Source organism: Centruroides sculpturatus, unplaced genomic scaffold (assembly GCF_000671375.1).
Source record: "Centruroides sculpturatus isolate CEXI.00-Female unplaced genomic scaffold, Cexi_2.0 scaffold615, whole genome shotgun sequence".
Taxonomy (NCBI): Eukaryota; Metazoa; Arthropoda; class Arachnida; order Scorpiones; family Buthidae; genus Centruroides; species Centruroides sculpturatus.
The window spans coordinates 33,121-54,361 of NW_019384748.1; the positions used below are offsets into that span (position 1 = coordinate 33,121).

Sequence of the window (21,241 nt, forward strand, 5' to 3'; positions counted from 1 at the left end):
AAAAAATTTTATGAAAACAAAAAATTAATTTTAAATAAATCTGAATAGGGGAGCATCTGCCAGTATTGTCATCAAGACTAATATTTTCTTTTTCATAGGCAAGGTGTAATTTGCTATATTCTTTAAATAATTACTCTAGAAAATTGTGTAAATTTTGCATGGAAGAGGAGACTGTGGTGTCTGGCATATTTGGGATAATTGTGGGCGTCTTAAGGTGTTACGAGAAGAAATTTTTGGTTGTGTTGTTCTTTCTAGGTCTTTTTTCTTAACATTTTATCCAAATCTTGCTTTCAATTTAATAATGTAGACATTATTTTCAAAATACTATTTTTCCAGTTTAAAAAATGGATTTTATTCATTTATTAACTACTATTCATATTTGGTTTAGATAAAATAAATTTTTACTATAACAAAGATCCTATTAAATAATAACATATTATTAAAAACTTTAAATTAAATCTTAAAATAAAAATGTGTCTAAATTCTCATAAATTTCTAGAGTTAGCACAGTTAGGAAAATATGCTACTATTCATATTTTTCATTCTCAAATTTTTGGTTTGTTTAAAACTGAAGTGAAAAAAAAATTCAATTTTAAAAATAAAATTCTGAAAAGTTTGAATCAAATAAAAAGAAATAGGGTTTTTGAAGCATATTTTTTGATATGCAGGGTCTTCCAAAGATATGGAGCTAATAAATTAAACATTACATTCATTATTCAATAAAACTTGTGAAATATATTTATCATAAAATAGCGCATTTATTTATAAACTTACTGACTTTTAGTGGTAAGAAATAATTAAAATTTTAAATAATAACTAATATACTTTAAGAAGTGATAAATTTACTTTTTCAGATTTTGTAACATCTTTCATTATTTCTTCAATAAAATATTTAGTTCTTCCATATGGATTTGTGCATGTTAATCCAACGGGATGATTTTCATCAATTGGCAGATACTTTGGAATACCATATACTGTGGCAGAACTTGAAAATATAATTCTTTTCACACCAAATTCTCTCATAACCTGAAAGATTAACATTATTTAATTAAAAGTAAAATAAATACGTACAAACATATATAATAAAGTAAAAACTATTCATAAAATCTTAAATTAATGTGATACTGATTCTTATAAATACACACTACAAATAGCATTTTATACTTTAAGAAGATAATTCACAAATCATATACAACCTTATTACAAGAACAGTCTGAAAATAAGTTCTCCAGATCTGCTATAAATAAGAATTAGACAGATCTATATATTTGATTTTTTTCTTAGTAATATAAATTAATATTTTTGTGATTAATAAGTAAAATGTGGAATTTTTTATGTTATTTAAATATATCACATAAAAGCTGGAACAGCATACAACTAATCAGCACACACCTTTCTTACTTTTCCAGTAGTCAATTTAACATTAAAAAAAACAAACCAAAAAAAAAAAATGCAAAAGCTTTATTGATATTCAAATGGTTTAATAATCTGAAGTAGATTCCTAAAAAAGACCAAAAATGCTTGTTTTTTCAATTTTTTTTTTTAAATTAAATTGATTAGTAAAAAAGTAAGAAAGGTATATGGTGATTATTTACATTATACAGTGAGATGTTATATATTTGTTCCTATTTGTCATGGAAACACACTAGATTTTAAATAAATATTTTTAATTACTAATAAATTAGAGAGAATTAGATAAATTTTAATTCTGTCTAACAGATTTTCTATCTAATATCTGATGTAATTTTCTTCATATAAAATGTTTTTAACTACTGTGTGATATTTATCATCTGTTGATACAAATTAAACAGAAAATTTAAAACTAAAAATACATATTACAATAAAAAAACCCATTGAAAACTATATGATGACTCCAAAATCTCATCTTCAAGTCACTTATCAAAGAGAATAAATTGATTTTTAAAAATTAAATGAATTCAATATTCTTACATTTTGGACAATGACCAAAAAGTATTTAAAAAAAAAAATTAGTTAAATATTAAAATGTTCAAGTAATTCTTTGTAGAACGCAATTTTTAAAAGTTGTTCGATAGCCTGTCACCTGATGATGGCCTATTCCATTAGGCTGAAAATGTTTGTGTTTTAATAAATATTTCTCAGCATTATAAGGTGTTAAATGTTTTATTAAATGTTTTAAAAGAAGCTGAGTTTGATATTCAATTTTTGGTAATTCTTTGTTTCAAAACATTAAAATGCTAAATTTATTCAACTTTTTAAAAACTGTTAAAAACTTTTGATGAATGATCTGAAAATGAGTTTTGGTTAAGAAAACATTTATCTTATGTTTTGTAATGGTCTTATTTATTTCTTTACACTTAAATTTATGAAAAAGATGTAAAAAAATACAGTGAAACCTTGCTTAACGAGCATCTTGCATAATGAGCAAAACAATTGTAAAAAATTTGACTTGCTTAATGAGTGACAAGGAGAGGAGAAATCCCGGATTGTGTACATGCTCCACTAGTCTGTGTTTAGCACTCATTCCGCTAGCATCTTAGTGTCACTCGTGATCACATATTTTTTCAAACTTGTGTTCAGACATATTACATATAATCATCAACAATCACAGCCTATTATACAAATAAACACGCCATCTCGTACTAAATTTAATGACCAATTCCAAATTAAATTTTAAAAATGTCTAAATTAAAAATGAATTATTTATAATTATTAAATTTAATACAAGATGGCAGCGTAACTGCCTATCTCTAGTCAAATTAATTAACATCTAATATTTAATTATAGTCTTTACATAGCCTAAGAATTTGGCATATCATTTGGAGTGTTTATCAGACATATCTGTGATTTTTTTGTTTTCTGCAAATCAAATTTGCATTCCAGATTGGTTCATTCTGTGCTAGAAGAAAAGTTGATGATGATTCACACTTCTTAACAATGTATATTGTGTAATTTTCTTTGAATAAATGTTATACATAAAATATTTGAGTATTTTTTTGGCATGGAATGCATTATTATATTTTACATTAATTTCTATAGGAAAAACTGTTTTGCTTAACAAGTGTTTTGCATTACGAGTAAGATTCTGAAATGAATTATGCTTGTTAAGTGAGCATTATTTGTTTCAGAAATTGAAGTTTTTTCCACTGTATGTCTGTTTCTAATAAAAAATATTCTGACATATAATGTGTTTATTTAATAATGTTTTTAAACAATGACATAATATAAACTAAAAAAATTTATCATTTCAAATTCAAAGTCAATGCACAAACAATTACCTCCAAAAGTGTGACAGAACCTCCTACATTGTTTCTATAATAGTCGAGTGGAATACGACATGATTCTCCAACGGCTTTTAAGGCAGCAAAATGAATTACACAATCTACTTTATGCTAAAAGTATTAGATAAATTAATAAATTTATTGCAAATACATTATTAATAAAACAATTCTTAAAAAATATTAATTTCAACAACAATACATTATTATTTTTTGAAAATGAGACAATTACAAAATCTGTGTTAACTATAATAAAATTATAAATTTTAATAACTGACTCATAATTAATCAAAACTGAATAACTTCAAAAATATTAAATTAAAAGAATTATATAAACTGTAAGCAAGCTGTCTTTTATCTAACTATTACATTTGGTACAATTAAAATACATCCAGTTACAGTTACAGAATTAAGTTACATGTTTATGTACAATTTCACTCATTTATTTTCAATGTTTATATATATATTGTACATAGTTTATTTCAAATAACTATAGAACAATATATGTTTTAATAGAGAATAATATAAATCACATTAAATCTTACACTTAATATAATTTATAATTCATTAAAGCATATATATTGTTTAAATTTATAGTGTCTTCTATATATTTGCTCCAAATAAACTAGTCTGTCATTAGTTTCAATCTTCATTAAAACTTAACCAACACATTTTCAACTGTTTTATCAAACATTATTAATGCTAATGTATTAAAATGATCAATACTTTAAGGATCCAATTTTGGAGCATTAAAGTTTTTTAATAACTTGATAAGTTGAAGTCAAAGATAATAGACTATGATGAGTTTAATACATATTTCATTTCAAAAATGTAGAAAATATAGAACTGCAAAAAAAACTAATTATTATTAGATAGAACAATTTTAAACCTTGGATGGCAGCTACTTTTCTAATCTTTTAGTAACACATGCATTTGTATTAAAATCAAGTGCAACGGTTCTCCATATTTTTCTTTTCATTCAATTGTAACATTAGCAGTTTGTATAATTTTCAATTAAACTTTTATACTTGTGGATTAAATTGACAAAAGCATTCTCTACATTTATATAATTAAAATGTTCTTATTCATTTTTATTTTGGATCAGCCACAAACTACAAAAGATGTTTGATGTCAAAAAGCCATGACAAATTATTAGAGAATCAATTACATATACTAACATAAGAGAGAAGCTATTAATAAATGGCTCATTAATTAATTCAATTACAGAATGTTGGAAAAATAGGTTTCTAATGAAAGATTAATTATTTTAATGAGTCATTTGAAAGTGGTGCTAGCATGTTAACCGCATATTCAAAAACAGATGAAACTGGCCACCAGTTGATTCCCTTATTTTTTGAATTAAAACCACTCATAAAAAGTTTTACCTACATTTTCAGAATTTCAATTCTAAAATAAGATTTTAAAATATTTAAATGAGAAATGTAAATTACAAGAAAAAATTTGTATTGCTTTTAATTGAAAAGTTATTTCTTCTGTTTATTATAAACATACCAAATTAATATATAAACTGGCACATAAAAATCTAAAATGTTTATACTGCCTAAAAAGTTCTATTTCTATATCATGGGAATAGAACCCTTAATTTAAGCAGCTACTGTCATAATTTTCTAAACCATAATTTTCAGAAAAAATGATATTTAAAAATTGGGCTAAAGTTTTGCAAAGTTTTGGTGTACAATCGCCCACCAAAAATAAGTTAGGTTATGTAACCATTTGGAATTTTATACATTTACTTGTGGTCATAAATAGAAGGTGTTGAATATAATAAGAATACTCTTACTGAAAAACTGCAAAATTTAGAGTTAACCATTTATAGTTCTATACCTATAATATATAAAGAATTTAGATAAAAGTGAGATGTTAAGTGCAAACAAAAGCAGTCATTATTACATAATTTTTTCAGATTTTTTAACCTGTAATATGCAGTATTTTTTACAAGTGTCTTCTTGCAGTTTCTTGATTAAATATATGATCGAGAATAAATTACATTATAAAGCATTAAAAAATGAAAATGGCAATAGACTTTTTCCTATCCTCAAAATTAGTTTGTTAACAGGGAACAATTTTTTAATTGACAAAATAGTCATTTGTTAGTAATTTTTTTAAAACACTTAAATAATGATAAATTTATAATCCTGTTGTAAATTCATTTGCAGCAAGATTATGCTAATTATAACTTATTATTTAATTTCTTAAAAATGAATATAAACTATAATCGAAGTATCTTCAGTAAAAACTTATAATAAAGATATAATCTGAATTTGTTTTTTTCTTGAGTCATATCATTTACAAGTAATCATTATTATTATCTAGCTATAAGAAGTATTTTTGAATTCATCATTTAATCAGCTTCTACTGTTTTAAAAATATTAAAAAATAATTTTACTAATTACAATTATTGCATATTAATAAATGCATGCTATTTATAATGTAAAGATTTTATTTTGTTTTTATTTGAATATATGATTTTAAGAACTAAAATATTTTACTACAAGTTTAAATAATATAGATTCTTGCTAACCAACATGTCTGATAGTTTGCATATTCTACATAATCTTTTCATATTCTTTTGATAGAAAATGTGAAATGAAGCCATTTTATAAGTGTTCTACAATATATGTAAATTTTTACTGCAATACATTATGTTAATGTATTTAATAGAAATTTATTGATAGTAAAATGGTAATTTATATATTAATATATATTATCATCAATGAAATAAAACAAGTTCCTTAATTAAATATTTAATACTTACTTTAGAAAAAATTTCTCTAATGGTTAGTTTGTCTTGTAGATCTGCTTTATAAAAGGTTAGTGATTTTTTGGCCAATTTTTGTACTCTGGATAAACTTTCTGGCATTCCATCCTGTCCTATGAAAAAAATTATTTAACAATATTGTTATACTTTTAACTATGTCATTTTATAATGAAAGAATTATCATCATTTAAAGAGACATTGGATAGCTTAGATATTCAATTATTTAAAGATATAAATAAAATACAAGAGAGTAACAAAAAGTTCTTTTATTCAGGAAAGATAAAATTTCATTTTATAGTACAGAAAATATAAAAAGATCAGATTACATAAATATTTCTCTTTGAAATACGTTGAATGAATTCAAAGTTCAATACATATACAAACTAATTCTGAACACAAATAAACAATATTTTTAATTAAATCAACTAAATCATCATTTAAGTTAAATTTTAAAGTTGAAAAGTATGGAAGATAGCAAAAATAGTTAATGTTTTGTTAACCTATTTTCTATGAGAAAGGGAAAGCTGTTTTAACAATAACTATATTTTTTAACCAAAAACTAATCCCAAACCATAAAATTCAAAAGAAACAATTTATTGTTTATATTATTTAAACAAAGTTATATTTAATTTTCATAGCATAGTTTTCTGTTTTAATTTCATTCTAATATTTTGTAAGTCATCTAATATAAGCTATTTTTTAAAGTTATTTTTTTTTTCAAAATGTGTTATTTCATTGTTTTATTGATACTTTTTGACAAAATTAATTTTATCAAAAACACCTGTTTATAAATCTGCTTCAGCTTAATTTACTCATTTTAATGTTTAATTTTAACACTAATATTGTTAAAAATCATGTTTTTATCAGGCTACTTTTATTTTAAGTTGACAACATTTAGTATAAGAAAGTTTAATTAACAAAAGTTTTATTTATTGCTCTGTTATTTAGACATATTTCTGACATTGCAATTTTATATAAATAAATCTCAAAATTGATAAAAAATTAAAATATGTTATTCAAAAAAGCTCTAAGCAAATTTTCAAAGATTGAATCAAAATGAATTATTCATAGACAGATTAATAAATAAATTTTTATCAATAAGTTTATTTCATTAATATTTACTGTATAATTAATGGGAGTTGTAAGAGAAAACCTGACTTATTTTTGTTTAGTTTAGGATATTTCATGCTCCTGACCAGGAAGACAAAATTCAAAAGCAATCTTACTGTCTGCAGCTTGTCCTCCCAGAGAACACTATAAAGCACAAAACTTCCAACTTCCAGAAAGAGAAAATTATGCCAAAACAATCCCAAAAGTATCAACAATCATAAAACTAATCATGAGCACAAAATCATTTTATGCTCATAAATTTCTTACTCAATGCGTCACCTACATGAAACCTAAAAAGAATACCACAGACCCTACAAAATACAGACCAATTACATGTCTTCCAACACTACAAATTATTGACATCCTGTATTGAAAATAAAATATATGAACAAGTTGAAAAACACAACATTCTTACAGAACAAAAAGATTGCCAAAGAAATCACAGGGGATGATTATAGATTCAGTCATTTTATGACAAGCATACAAACAACACAAACTTACACATTGCATATATAGACTACAGAAAAGCATTTTATTTGTTTTGAAACATTTGAATTTTTATTTTATTTTAAATTGGTGTTCTGTCTAAGAAAGGGGAACAGTCACCTGAAGCAGGACTCCAGAGGAGCCCAAAAACATTTGTGAAGTGTATTTTTTCCAACACTGGTTTGGATATGAATTTGTTCAGCACCAGGTGTGAAGTGTTCTTTATACTAACAGAACATAGACAAATAAACAAATTAAAGAATATCAAAGTAGGTTAAATGCTATTCTCAGAACACAGTTAAATGCAAAACACATAGTTAAAGCAATAAACACATATATCATTCCAGTACTCATTTATTCTTTTGGTCACTTATTACATTGGACTCACACAGATCTTGAGCAACTCCAAAGAAAAACAAGAATACTTACTAAGCATAAACATCATCATCCTAGTACCTTGGTACTTTTGTATATTAAAGAGTTCATGTTATTATTGTGTATTTCTACCACTAAAGAAAAACTGTTAATTGATACAGTTTGAAATTCATATGGTGTAAGCATATCTCAACAAAAAAAAGGATCATTGAAAAGATCAGAGTAATTTTTATTATATTCATTATTTTAAAGTGACTTTTCTTTTAAAAGTTTTTTAAAATTATACATATAAATATATCTTTTTAAACAATTTTAATTGATCCCCGAATTTACAAATCATCCTAAATCTGCTATAGAAAGGTTAATCCTTTCATGTAAAGATGGCAGATGTGGCCCAACTGACATAGTAAATCTTCACTAGAAACAAACAAAAAAAATACTGTGAGAGTTTTCCAAAAAAAAAAAACAAGAAGCATCAGTTACATAAAGCAGTAACTCTAGCAGACTCAAATAACACCATTAAACTTACACTCACAACATATAAAAAAGCATAGACAACATTAAGCAATTGTGGACTCAAAAGGCATTCCATGGCAGGCATCCCTATTACCTGGACCAGGGTTTTGTTGACAAAACTGTATCAAACAGCTGGTTAGCTTGGGGATGCCTCTTTGGGGAGATGGAACGGTTCATAATTGCCATACAGGATTGGGTCATATTACTAAAAACTACAGAAAACACATATTCAAAGATACACAACACACTGTATTTCAAAAACTGGTTATTTAATTTTAATTATATTCGACTCACCAAATAAACCATATAAAGTTCATAATCCAGTAGAAAAATTCTTTTTACGAACGTTTTCGTCTATATGTAATAGACATCATCAGGTATTAATGATATTGAACTAATGGCTAGTAGAATAGAATGTTTTTGAAAGTTCCATTTAACAATGTAATTTGAATATGATGCGTTAAAATTAAAAATATGTAAAATTTAAAACATATCTGAATAAATAAATAATTGATTTCACGCAGATCATGACATAAATATCCTCCGTAATTTAAAATATCTTCAATGCGCGTTTTAATCATTGGGATTTAATTCAAACATGGCGCGCCATGTTTGAATTACAACACTCACAAATGACACATGCAGAAAATGTCACATCATACCAGAAAATATATAACATATCACTTCTGGTTGCAAGCTCTTGGCACAGACAGATTATTTACATAGATATAATCAAGTAGCAAATATAATACACCAGCTTGCAAACAACACAAATTNAGTTGTTGTAAAATGGCTACGCCACAGCACAAAAGCTTTTGTATTCTTGAGCTTGCGAAGTGTAATTCCGTGATTACAGTGCAAAGACGTTTCCGGTTGAGGTACGAAATTGATCCTCCGAATGGATGGAACATTCGCAGATGGTACCGTCAGTTTGTTGACACAGGTTGTGTATGTAAAGGAAAGAGTCCTGGCCGACCTCATGTATCTGAAGAAAATGGCGCACGGATTCAAGCTGCTTACCAACGCAGCCCTTCAAAATCAACACGTCGTGCCAGTCGGGAATTTCAGCTGCCTAAAACAACAGTTTGGCATGTTTTGAGACGCAGGTTAGTTATGAAGCCTGGACCGAACTCCCGCCCGGACCCCAGTTCCTGGACCGTTCGTGTCGCTGGTGGAGGACATATTGAACACCTGTAATCTAAACTAGAGAGTTTCATAAATATGTGTCCCAAGTTCCATAGTTGTATGTCTTACAGTTTATTAAATATATCAGTTTGAAATACGTATATTCTTTTTGGTCCACCCTGTATAACATTGCAATTGCAATAATAATTAGGTTAAAAATGATATTAAAATGTTTATAATTATAAAATATTAAGAAATAATTGGATTTACCCACGTTGATGAGTTACAAACCTTTTAATATGGTTTCATCAGTTAAGATACCATACTTAACAATTGGCTAAATATTTCTGTATTCTTTACCAATACATAATTAGAGAAACTTAGAAAGATACAAGTACATAAATAAAAATGACTGACATTGCTACCAAACACTTCAGCATATAAAATAGCACATATCTTTCCAGTAAGGGCAAACAAAAAGACTATATATATTCAAGAGTTTCAACTCTTGAATATCCTAACTATAATTGTCCACAGGAAAATTAGGACTTCTCTAATTGTAGACCAGCAACTGTTAATGTTTGTCCTTAAGACTTGTTAATAAACATTTGAATTGGAAACTAATCTCTTAAAACAAAAGGATATATCAAATGATACAAGGGGATATATGGTAGAAACATATCTTCCTTGTAACAGATAGCAGTGGTTTTGAGGGAGATGCTGTTTATCAACTCTGATATAATCATTTATTATGCAAAATTTTGACTGTTAAGTCATTCCTTTAGCAACTTTAAATCTCATCATTATATCACTTTTAAAACAAAACCTTTATAGAACTCTTTGAGCTGTCTACTTAGCTTTCCCTAAATTTCTATAGCAGAAAAGTGGACAGATACACTTTTAAAAATATATTGTACATGACAGTAACAATATTCCTCAATATAAATCTGGCTTGGGTATTCAATAAAGTAACAAAATTTATACAATTGTTTATAATTGTTTTGATAAAGTGTAGTGCAGTTTTGTTTATTCTTTATTGTATGTCATTCACAAGCACTCTACTCAATGATAATCCTCATTAAAAACCAATAAATACAAATATCTATGCCAAGAGCATCCACAAGGAGGGCAAATGCCCCTCCTGAGACATGTTTCCTTTTGCTATTTCTTCAATAACAAATTTTATAATGCAAAGATATTTTGTAAGAGTGATTTTACTTTAATACTTGTTACATTAAGGCAGTGATGGAAAATTTTTTTTTCCAAAGTTGGGTCAAAATTGAATTCAAAATTTAGTAACTTCAAATTGCAAATCAAATATTTAATTTGAGTAATTAAAAAAGTAACAAAAACTGTTTACAAATTTCATTTAATGGGAAATCTGCTGTTGTTTAATCAATGATAACTTTTCTATCTGAAGCTAATTAAAAATTTTTGCAACAGTTTTAGGACCCTACTTTCACACCATATATGCAAAGTTTTCAAATCAATTTTATATATATACTAGCTGCAAGGACCTGCTAAGATTGGCAAAAAGTAACGATAGTGAAGATTAAGATAATTACATTATAGCTAATCTTACCCGTTTTCACAGAATGCAAGAATTAGGTCCCCCGTTTTCACAGAATGCAAGAATTAGGTCCCCCGTTTTCACAGAATGCAAGAATTAGGTCCCCCGTTTCCAGACTAATTAGAGAATTTTTACGTTTAGTCAAACAAACTATTTTCAACGTTTCTGGAATGTTTACAATCGTTCTATAACCAAACCAATATTCGAATTTTATGTTCAAATTTAATTCGAACAAATTCGAACATTGTTTGAATTTAATTCGAACAAAACATTCGAAATAGAAAGCCACTTTCAACCACTTTCAGCCTCATATCTCCCGCACCCTTATAGCTATCGAGACGCAACCACCCCTATGCACGAATGGTGTTTGTATGGGCTACCACCACATACAAACACCATTCACGTGCAATGTGTAGTTTCTGCGGAAAAGTGAAATATAGGGACATACACGTCCATTTTTATATATATAGATATATATTATAAAATCCTAATGCTTTCTAAATATTCAATGCTGATACCTTGAAGTCAATGCGTGGATCATGTGTTTACCATCACTACACTAAACTAACTACAGATTTGCACAAGATGGCTCCTGCTATTTCTTCTGAAAGGTGAAGCTGAAATAGTTGAAAGATTTGTTATCAGGGTAGTTGAAGTTTTTATTTGTTTTTTTAATTTTTTTGTATGTTTATTATTTACTCTCATAAAGATAGATGAAAATATTATAAGGAAAAAAATCTGTTTATAAAACATGATTTCAGTAAATGAATAGCTTAGTTATTTGATCTAAACCATTTGTTTTGCTTCTATTGAGACAAAAATCCTTAAGCTATGTTTAAAGCAAAATTTAAATCCAAATTCCAAGAAATTAGTCAAATTTATCTACAGTCGACCCCCCTATAAGATCATTGATTTTTCCGTTTTATCTGAATTACATGTTGTACGAGTCACTTAGATTTTACAAATATGTGAGCCATTTACAGTCCGGCACACGTATTTGTAAAATCTAAGTGACTCGTACAACATGTAATTCAGATAAAACGGAAAAATCAATGATCTTATAGGGGGTCGACTGTAGTAGTTTTTACATCTTAAATCTTATATCTGATTAATGATGTTATTCCACATTTTAAAATATATCTACGTTGTTCATAATCCACTGTTCAAAATTTTTAAGTTACTGTAATTCATATCTAAGCTAGTAGTAAACATTTCCAAAAAAATGGTACAGGTATGTGCATGCTGCTTAATGATTGTAGTCCCATAAAATTATAATTGAACTGAAAAATTTGTAGCCACTGTTACAGCATGCAGGGACAGCAGTGTCGTGCAATGCACAAACAAATCTTATAGTGCCGCCATTTACGTAAAAGTACGTGTCCAAAAACTTTACAGAATGAACTCATTCCAGAAAATTTCCAAATAGCAAATACAATAATTCACTTTGATTTGGTTACAACTGCTTGGTCAGGTTGGCTTTGTTGGTTTAAAATTAGGAGTTTGCACCCTAAAAGTTTGTTTTAATTCATCATCTAACAGTTGCTTTTTCTAACTTTAATCACTTGAGTATTTCCTAAATGATGTCATTTTAGGTAATACTCATGTACATTCTAACTTAAATACATTTCTACATATCGAAATGAACCCAAATGTTGTTCTGACAAATCTAAAACGAAGTCTGATTGTACACAAGCATAAGATTTCAATTTTGAAATAAAAACTTTCTTAGTTAAACTCCTGAAAGCTGATTATGATAAGAATCACTGTAGTCAGTATTATATACCTGTAATTTGAATAAAATCTAATAAATCTAACAAACATCTCTAGGTACAAAGAACAGAACAAAAGGAGACATTCCATTTCATAATGTAACAAAATACCAGGGGCACTCAATCAGGATTAAATAACATTATATTAATAAAAATCTATACAATAAGAATTGTAATGCAATCTTTCGTCTTTAAAAAACTGACACAATTCAACCTTGAAAAAAATTATTTCAAAATTCGAAATTATAATTACAAAACTATAATTAAATATTCATGAAANAGTTGTTCCCGGGCCCATGTTAACTGTAAACTTTAGCGTTGGAATGTGGGATTAGTTTCGAATTGAACGGATGTTTATGTCGAACATAAACGAAAAGTTTTTTTTCGTTAGGTTCCACTTATTTAATTAGATTTTAATCAAATACAGGACAATTGAGCGACAAATAGCCGACAAAACTTCCGGATTTCACAATGTCATTACAAGTGGGTTTTTTTTTTAACATTTAGTATAGTAAAATCGTAGGACTGATAAAAATTTTATGTTATATTAGGGTTGTCGTTACATTTGATGACATTATAATTGGGTTAAACTGTATATTGTTTGTGCAAAATTTTAAAAAAATAATTTCGGAAGATACAATAACCATGATTATTTTTTTCAAAAATGGAAACTTTTCATTACGCATCAACAAAAATTCAACCCGGGCTGACATGCAACAGAGAGAAATTTTGAAATTAGATAAGTTAATTTCATCAAAATGCATCGTGGACGATCTCGTGGTCTTGGCTGACGAAGTTTGAACGATCACACTCAAAAGCAGCAATATCAAAGAAGATAGGAGAATGAGAACGAACATCAAAGTGATTCTGTCTCCGAGACATAGTATTGTCCGAAATACGGTTTTGCTGTTTTACTTGTTTGAAGTTTAAAATTGTTTTTTTCTAATATTATTGTTCCAACGTTCCAATTTGGAATTTGTTAAAAAACCTGATGCAGGCCTTGGTGAAGGCCAAAAACATTCATTTTCATTAATATTCGTTACTGGTAATTAACAGTTTGTTTTATGTGATTACCTCCAGTAATTCAAAAAGGAGATAGTTTGAGTTATTTAGTAATTAAAAGAAGGTGCAGCTGTAGACCATATTGGCATGCACTAATTTATGATTGAACAGAAGTTGGCAAAAAAAAAATAAAAATAATAATAATAATAATAAGTAAAGTTATGGACAGATTTAGATGTTATAGTTTGGCAAAAGTGCCATAAAATGCCAGGTTTGGTGGCAATGCTTTTGATATGTTCTATGTGATGTTTGTAAGTCAGTTATCAAAAATAATGCCTATATCATTGACAGTTAGATCATATTTAATTTGGATATTGTCAATAGTAAAAAAAAAATAAATAAAGTAGGGTTGTAAATGAGAGTAAAGAACATGGACACAGTTTATCAGGTGAAAAAACATACAGAATATACTGAGAACAGAACACATATTTTCAAATTAAAATATTTGATAAACCATTAAGAACGAGCAACTAATTTACAAATGTGTTCGAAGTCGTGTATGCAATGTGATACGTGTGTTGCAAAGCGGCACAAGAATGGATAGATGTACGCCCACATTAGTAATGTGCCGGTGGATGAGAATCATTGTTTAACCACTTATACAGAGTGACCCAAACATTGGGCAGGTCGAGAGTGGAAGTGTTGATGCATCTGAGATTGCAATGAGAAAGGACTCCCACATAAAGATGAGTTTTCGATTTTTGCAGCACTTGAGCATTTGTTGCTTGGGTCCGTAGCGAGTTGTAACCCTGCTCCAGCATCTTTTTTGTAAACTCTGTGGTGAGCCTTCCCTTTACAACATCATCTTGGAGTTCTGCTAGATGGCTAGCAAGCATTCTTGTTGTGGCCCCAATGTACTTTGTATTTATTCCCGTTGAGAGATTCTCCAGCAGTACAGCATAGATCCCTGATTTTTCTAAAGTGGAGAATTTATCCCGGTCATTGCAGATGATCCTACGTAGACTTGGTAGTGGGGATAGGACCAGGAGAAGGTTATGCTGCTTAAAAATATGACAAACATATATAGACGGGGGTCAGAGGTATGGCAACGATGGCTGGACTACAGAAAATTCCCTATTATATAGCGTGGTACTTGGAAATAGGGATTTTCTTACCATGTTGAGCACATGCATGAACTTAGCACGTGAGAAATCAGCAGTATCATCAAATTAATGGTGCTCAATTCCATATTTATCAGCACTTGCATTGATGACAGTGAGAAGGCTCTTCTAATGAGGGCGGCGTTGGCAGCATTAACATACCACAAAGGTTGGAAAGCATCTGCTGGGATAATATGTAGTGCCATATTAGATTTGTGGTGAACCAAAAACTGTGGCCCATCAGGTAATCTATGTACGCACAAATCTAAGAACGTTATTGCTACATCATTCTCTTTCTCCCAAGTGAAGTTAATGGAAGGATATATGCTTGAGAGTTGCTGCATAAAGATAAAACAAAATTTATTCACCTGATGATAAGGATTATAAATTCGTCAAAAGTACTTGCAATAAAAAAGCATTTATAATGCCAAACTCAGTGATTTCTTCATCCTAATATTTTTAACATTAATTTTTAGGTTATGTGTTTTTAAAATGTCAGATAAGTTAGCTCTTGTTGCAGTTATATTCATGATTAATGAGTTTTGTGTTTTATGAAGAGTTGGCATTTTTCATTTATTTTGCTAACACATTTGAAGTGCTTGGCAGCTTGGATTACACTAGACTGTAAAAGTAAACACGTCCTTATTGAAATTTTCTGTGACATTTTTGCAAGTTTCAGTTTAATATATTTGTCTGCACAAATTGTTTATTCAATAACTGTAATAATGTATGGCTTATATAATTTTACCAGTTTCAATTCATTAACCACAGCTGTCTCAACATTATTCTCGGTATTAAATCAATATTTATTAGTTCAACTAAGCTTTTTCTACCACTTGTATCTATAAAAAAAAAAAAAAAGCTTTGTAATTTATTTCCCAGAAAATTTATACATAAATGTATATCTTTATACTAGTCTATATTTCTGATGATTTCATTTTCTAATAAAGCGTCTCTTCAATTAATTCATAAATAAGGAAAAATACATCATATGCACAAAGACAACAATTATCAGAATATGATTATAAGTCAAGATTATTACTATAATGGCAAAAAAGTTACATGAAAATGTTAAATTACATGAAAATTAAAAGTTACATGAAAATGTTAAATTTGAAAAGTTCAAACAGAGATATTCTTTATAAGTAGCAGAAATATATTTCTTATGGTGTTGGATATTCTTTCTTTTGAATGTATTCATTCTAACACACTTGTAATTTTCACAGTTGATGATGTTATTACAAAAGAATAAAAACATTTCTAAATAAAAATTTAATTTACTTTTCCTGAATTAAACTTTTTTTTTTCTCATCTATTTAAAAAATTATTTTGAATGTATCTGTGAGATCAGCTGCAATATCCAAATGGCTAACCTTTTAACAGTTAATTTAAAAGCAAGTTAACATTGGATTTCTTAGACTACAATTCTGCAATTTTTATATTAATTATTCATATAAATTTAGAGAAATTAGATGATCATCTCATCTCTCATTAATTTATTAAATTATTTCTAAATTTATTTTAAAATATGAAGAAACAAAAAGTGATCTGGATTAGGATTGTCAGACATAATTTAGAATTACTATGTGATAATATAGATCAATTCAGTTCTTTATACAAATTAACAATAATTAATGTATGCTATTAATTATTTCCTGTAATTTTTTCAAATTAAAAATGACAGAAAATTGTATAATAAAATATTTCATTTCAGAATAATATCAAATAAGACCTAACATTTTTAACAAATTAATCAATGCATTTTATCAGAACAAACTTCCCACTCTCATGATTACAAAATTTCTCAATAACTCATTGTTACAAAGAGTAAATTTTTAATAAATCTACGACAACTGCCATATGACGTCAGGCTAAATAACAGCTGTAATAATTATAAATTACTAATAAATTTGATCCAAGAGGGAAGCATTAGGAGCCATCTTGTATTAAATTTAAAAATAATTTAATTAAATAATTTTACATTAATTAGTTATTTAGTCTGAATTCATATGGCAGTTGTTGTAGGATTTATTGTAATATATCTGGTTTTGTAAAGATGTTTTTATTTGAGTAAATTTATAAATAGCATCCTGTGGAAAAATAAATCTATCAATTTGTAAATAACTCTTTATAAAATTTTTCTAAATATGATCACAATTTATTTAAAAATAATACATTAATTAAAAAGAATATCAAAAATTCACGTAACTACAAGATACTTTACAAGTTGGTCATTACTATGCAAAAGATCCATTTATTATATAGTTTTAATTCAAAGAATATTAAAACCAAATTACTGCTAAATTTAAATTGGGCTACTTTACTGCTACTATTAATAATTACTGAGTAATTTGGTTGAGAGATAGGCATTACGCACCATCTCTTATTAATTTAGAATATCCTAGAAGAAATGAATTGGCCCAGAGTGGGACTCAAATCCACAACTGCCATTTACTGTGCAGATGCATTGCCAGTTATGATACCTGGACTTCCATCCAATCTTTCACTTCCAGACATTTAATTTAGATATAGTACTGACTGGGGATGACTCAGTGACCACAGACTATAATCACCCACTATGGTACTCAGTCAGCTATCATTTTACCCTGGCATAATGTATATATACATATATAAACATCTCAAAGTCTGATACTTTATAGGTTGTAGACACTGAGTTGTCCCCAGTTGGCACTGTAACTGAGGACAGTTATATCTAACTTAATTTAATTAAATATGTCTGGAAGTAAGGGAGAAAGGTCCAGGTAGCATAACTGGCAACAGATCTGCTCAGTAAGTGACAGTTGAAAGTTTAGTCCCACTCTGGGCTGATTCTTTTCTTCCAGAATATTATATTCTAAATTATTTATTAAATATTAATTTAATTATAATTATTAAATTTAATGAGAGATAGTGCCTAATGCCAATCTTTTATACCAAATTACTGAATTATTAATAGTGGTGGTAAAGTAGTCAAATTTAAATCCAACAATTATTTGATTTCATTATAAAGTATTGGGCTTTGAGATGTTTATATATGCATAGATTATTATTTAAAACATTTACCCCCAAATTCACCAAAACGAGTTAGAGTTAAATCTCGAGTTAACCAAACACCGTTTGCTTTACTTATTGTACGTGAACACTGATTGGTTAACTTTTAACTCTAACTCGTGTTGGTGAATATGGGGGTTAGAATGTTATCCATACTACACACACATATTGCAATTCATCTCTTCAAGTACTCTATGTTTTTGATTAATTTGTTTGATTTACCTGTACATAATTTGATAGTTGTACAGGAATGTAATAAAAAATTTCTTAGTGTGGGTCATCTGTACTGCTGATGGCTTGTATAGACTTAGGATAGATAGGTAGGCTATCCTAAAAATACAAAGCCCAAACCATTAGCAACACATTGCCAAATTGATATGACAACTCCTTGCACAGTAGTTCCTTGCATATCATATGCAAACCACTACTCAATAGGAAAAAAAAGGCTGAACAAAATATTAAAGTATTAAATTTTATTCTTTATCTTGTGACTGTCCACGTAACTTAGATTTTTTGAGTCTCAGGTGCCTATTTTTTATTTCATCCAGTGATTACTGCTTGTGACTTTTCCTATGCAGTTTACTTTTACACTTGCATGTAGGTAGCAGTGGGAGCCAGCAGAGCGTGAGATGAGGAATGTGGGAATGCTGCCCTTGTGCTTATATTATATAAAATTTTTATTTATAGAAGTATCACATATATATCTATAACCAGAGCTGTTGAATCTATACATATAACTGCCATTCCAGTTCCTTTATAGAAGCTCAATATGTATATTATTAATATCAATATATAATGAAAAGTCTACAAAAACTGTAAATAGTATCATATGATATTTCATCACTACCTATAAATTATTAGACTATGCTTTAGACAAATCTATATTTAAATATATATGTGACAAGATTGTTATATTTTTACCAACTCCAATCTATGATTTCACAGCTCTGACTATAATCATCACTTATAGGTGATATAAATAATATTACTATGTAACTACTACTTATATAACTTTCACTTTTCTATGAAAATAAAATGAAGTTTTGTTACTTTAATAGGAAACATAACCATTTATTACTTTATTTAAATTGAAACTAGACAGATAAATTTAACTTGTTAAAGCTTTTAGGATCATTTTTTGTTTCTATATTTCTGCATTTAGTCATTTTATTTCATCATCATATTTTTATTATTATATTGTATTGATAAAATAAATATACCATATTTTCCGGTGTATAAGATGATTTTTTAATCCAGGAAAATCTTCTCAAAAGTCAGGGGTTGTCTTATTCGCCGGGTGTCATCTTATAGGGTGGGTGCTGCAGTCGGCCGGGACACCCAGTATATGGATAGAGATAGAGCGGCACTGTGCCCAGAAAAACACGCATCTTTCACCCGTCCAGCCCACCCTTGTATATATCCTATTACCATACCTCTTTCTCTGCTTCTCAGATTTCGCTCGTGAGGACTGCAGTGAAGTGGCGCAGGTGCACATGTGGAGATCTGAGAGTCAGAGAAGAAGGTATGGTAATAAGACACAAGGGCAGGCCGGGGTAGTCTTATACAGTGAGTATATCCCAAACTCTATATTTTAACTGTAAAAGTCGGGGGTTGTCTTATACGCCGGAAAGTACAGTATTATTTTGTTGCCAATTTTCAAGCTTGTTTTTAAACATTTAGGATGATGATAAATTTGATGCATTTAGAATTTGAATTTTTTTAACTCAATCAAAACCTAACTACAAAATAGTAATTTTATGTTTTAGTAGATTAAAGACACATCATAACATCTGTAACTGAAAGTTTATCTATATATAGCTGTATGTAAATAGTAATGTTATTTAAATATGACATGCAACTGGAATTCAAATTTTTGCTTTCTCTTTCAATATTTGATATTTTAAAATAACTATTTTTTTTAGATAAAAATTTAAAATTTTTTTATTTATTAAATAAAAATAGTTATAAATTTGATTAGGATTCTAGTTTAATCTGTGAATACATTGATTTTGTCTTTATTTTTTGTATATGCTACATGTTTATAAATTTGACCCTGAAGTGATCTAATTCCTATTTACTTTTAGTAAATAGTGTTCATTTTTAAATAAAAAAAATTGCTTAAATTCCATTAATATATTATCACGAATTTCATTTATATCAGCAGATTATAAAATTTAAACAGATAAAATTTATTATAAGCATTTTTGAATGGTCGAAAAGTTTAGAAAAAACAATGTCATATTGACTAAATTAAAGCAAAGTAACAAAGTCAGCTGTTGTTTAACATATAAAATTTAATTCTATTTATTAATAATAAAACAATCTACTTTATTGGAGTCATAAATAAAAACTTATAAAGTACTTCAAACTGATAAAGTCTATCTTAAGTGATAATCACAACTATAAAATAACTGTTAATACAAAAATTTAAACTTTTCAAACCTATCATATTCCAAATACAGCTGTTTTTATTGAAAAACAATCATTTATGTTATAATTTACCTATCTTATCGTAATATTTCATGTGAAAATGTGTCATTTAACAATCTAAATACTGTACAGGGTGGACCAAAAAGAATATACATATTTCAAACTGATATATTTATTAAACTATCGATAGTAGCGGTGTGCTGCGGGTATCGGAGGAACGAGTGCATTGTCTAGTTTGTCCCCAGATGTCAGTTGTGCTTGGTTACAATGACATATTCACAGTTGTTGTAAAATGGCTACGCCACAGCACAAAAGCTTTTGTATTCTTGAGCTTGCGAAGTGTAATTCCATGATTACAGTGCAAAGACGTTTCCGGTTGAGGTACGAAATTGATCCTCCGAATGGATGGAACATTCGCAGATGGTACCGTCAGTTTGTTGACACAGGTTGTGTATGTAAAGGAAAGAGTCCTGGCCGACCTCGTGTATCTGAAGAAAATGTCGCACGGATTCAAGCTGCTTACCAACGTAGCCCTTCAAAATCAACACGTCGTGCCAGTCGGGAATTGCAGCTGCCTAAAACAACAGTTTGGCGTGTTTTGAGACGCAGGT

The 21,241-nt window shown here is 28.3% G+C and overlaps 1 protein-coding gene across 1 annotated transcript in view; it reads right to left on the reverse strand.

The window, feature by feature from the left end:
• Nucleotides 1-523: 523 nt before the first annotated feature.
• The window catches only part of LOC111628505 (UDP-glucose 4-epimerase-like), a 27,107-nt gene continuing 6,389 nt past the window's right edge, over nt 524-21,241 (reverse strand). The window contains exons 2-4 of the mRNA XM_023372306.1: nt 6,034-6,149; nt 3,258-3,371; nt 524-1,026 (exon numbers count right to left, since the gene is read on the reverse strand). Of these exons, the coding sequence (XP_023228074.1) occupies nt 817-1,026; nt 3,258-3,371; nt 6,034-6,149 (440 nt within the window). The 3' untranslated portion in view covers nt 524-816. The remainder of the gene's footprint in view (nt 1,027-3,257; nt 3,372-6,033; nt 6,150-21,241) is intronic.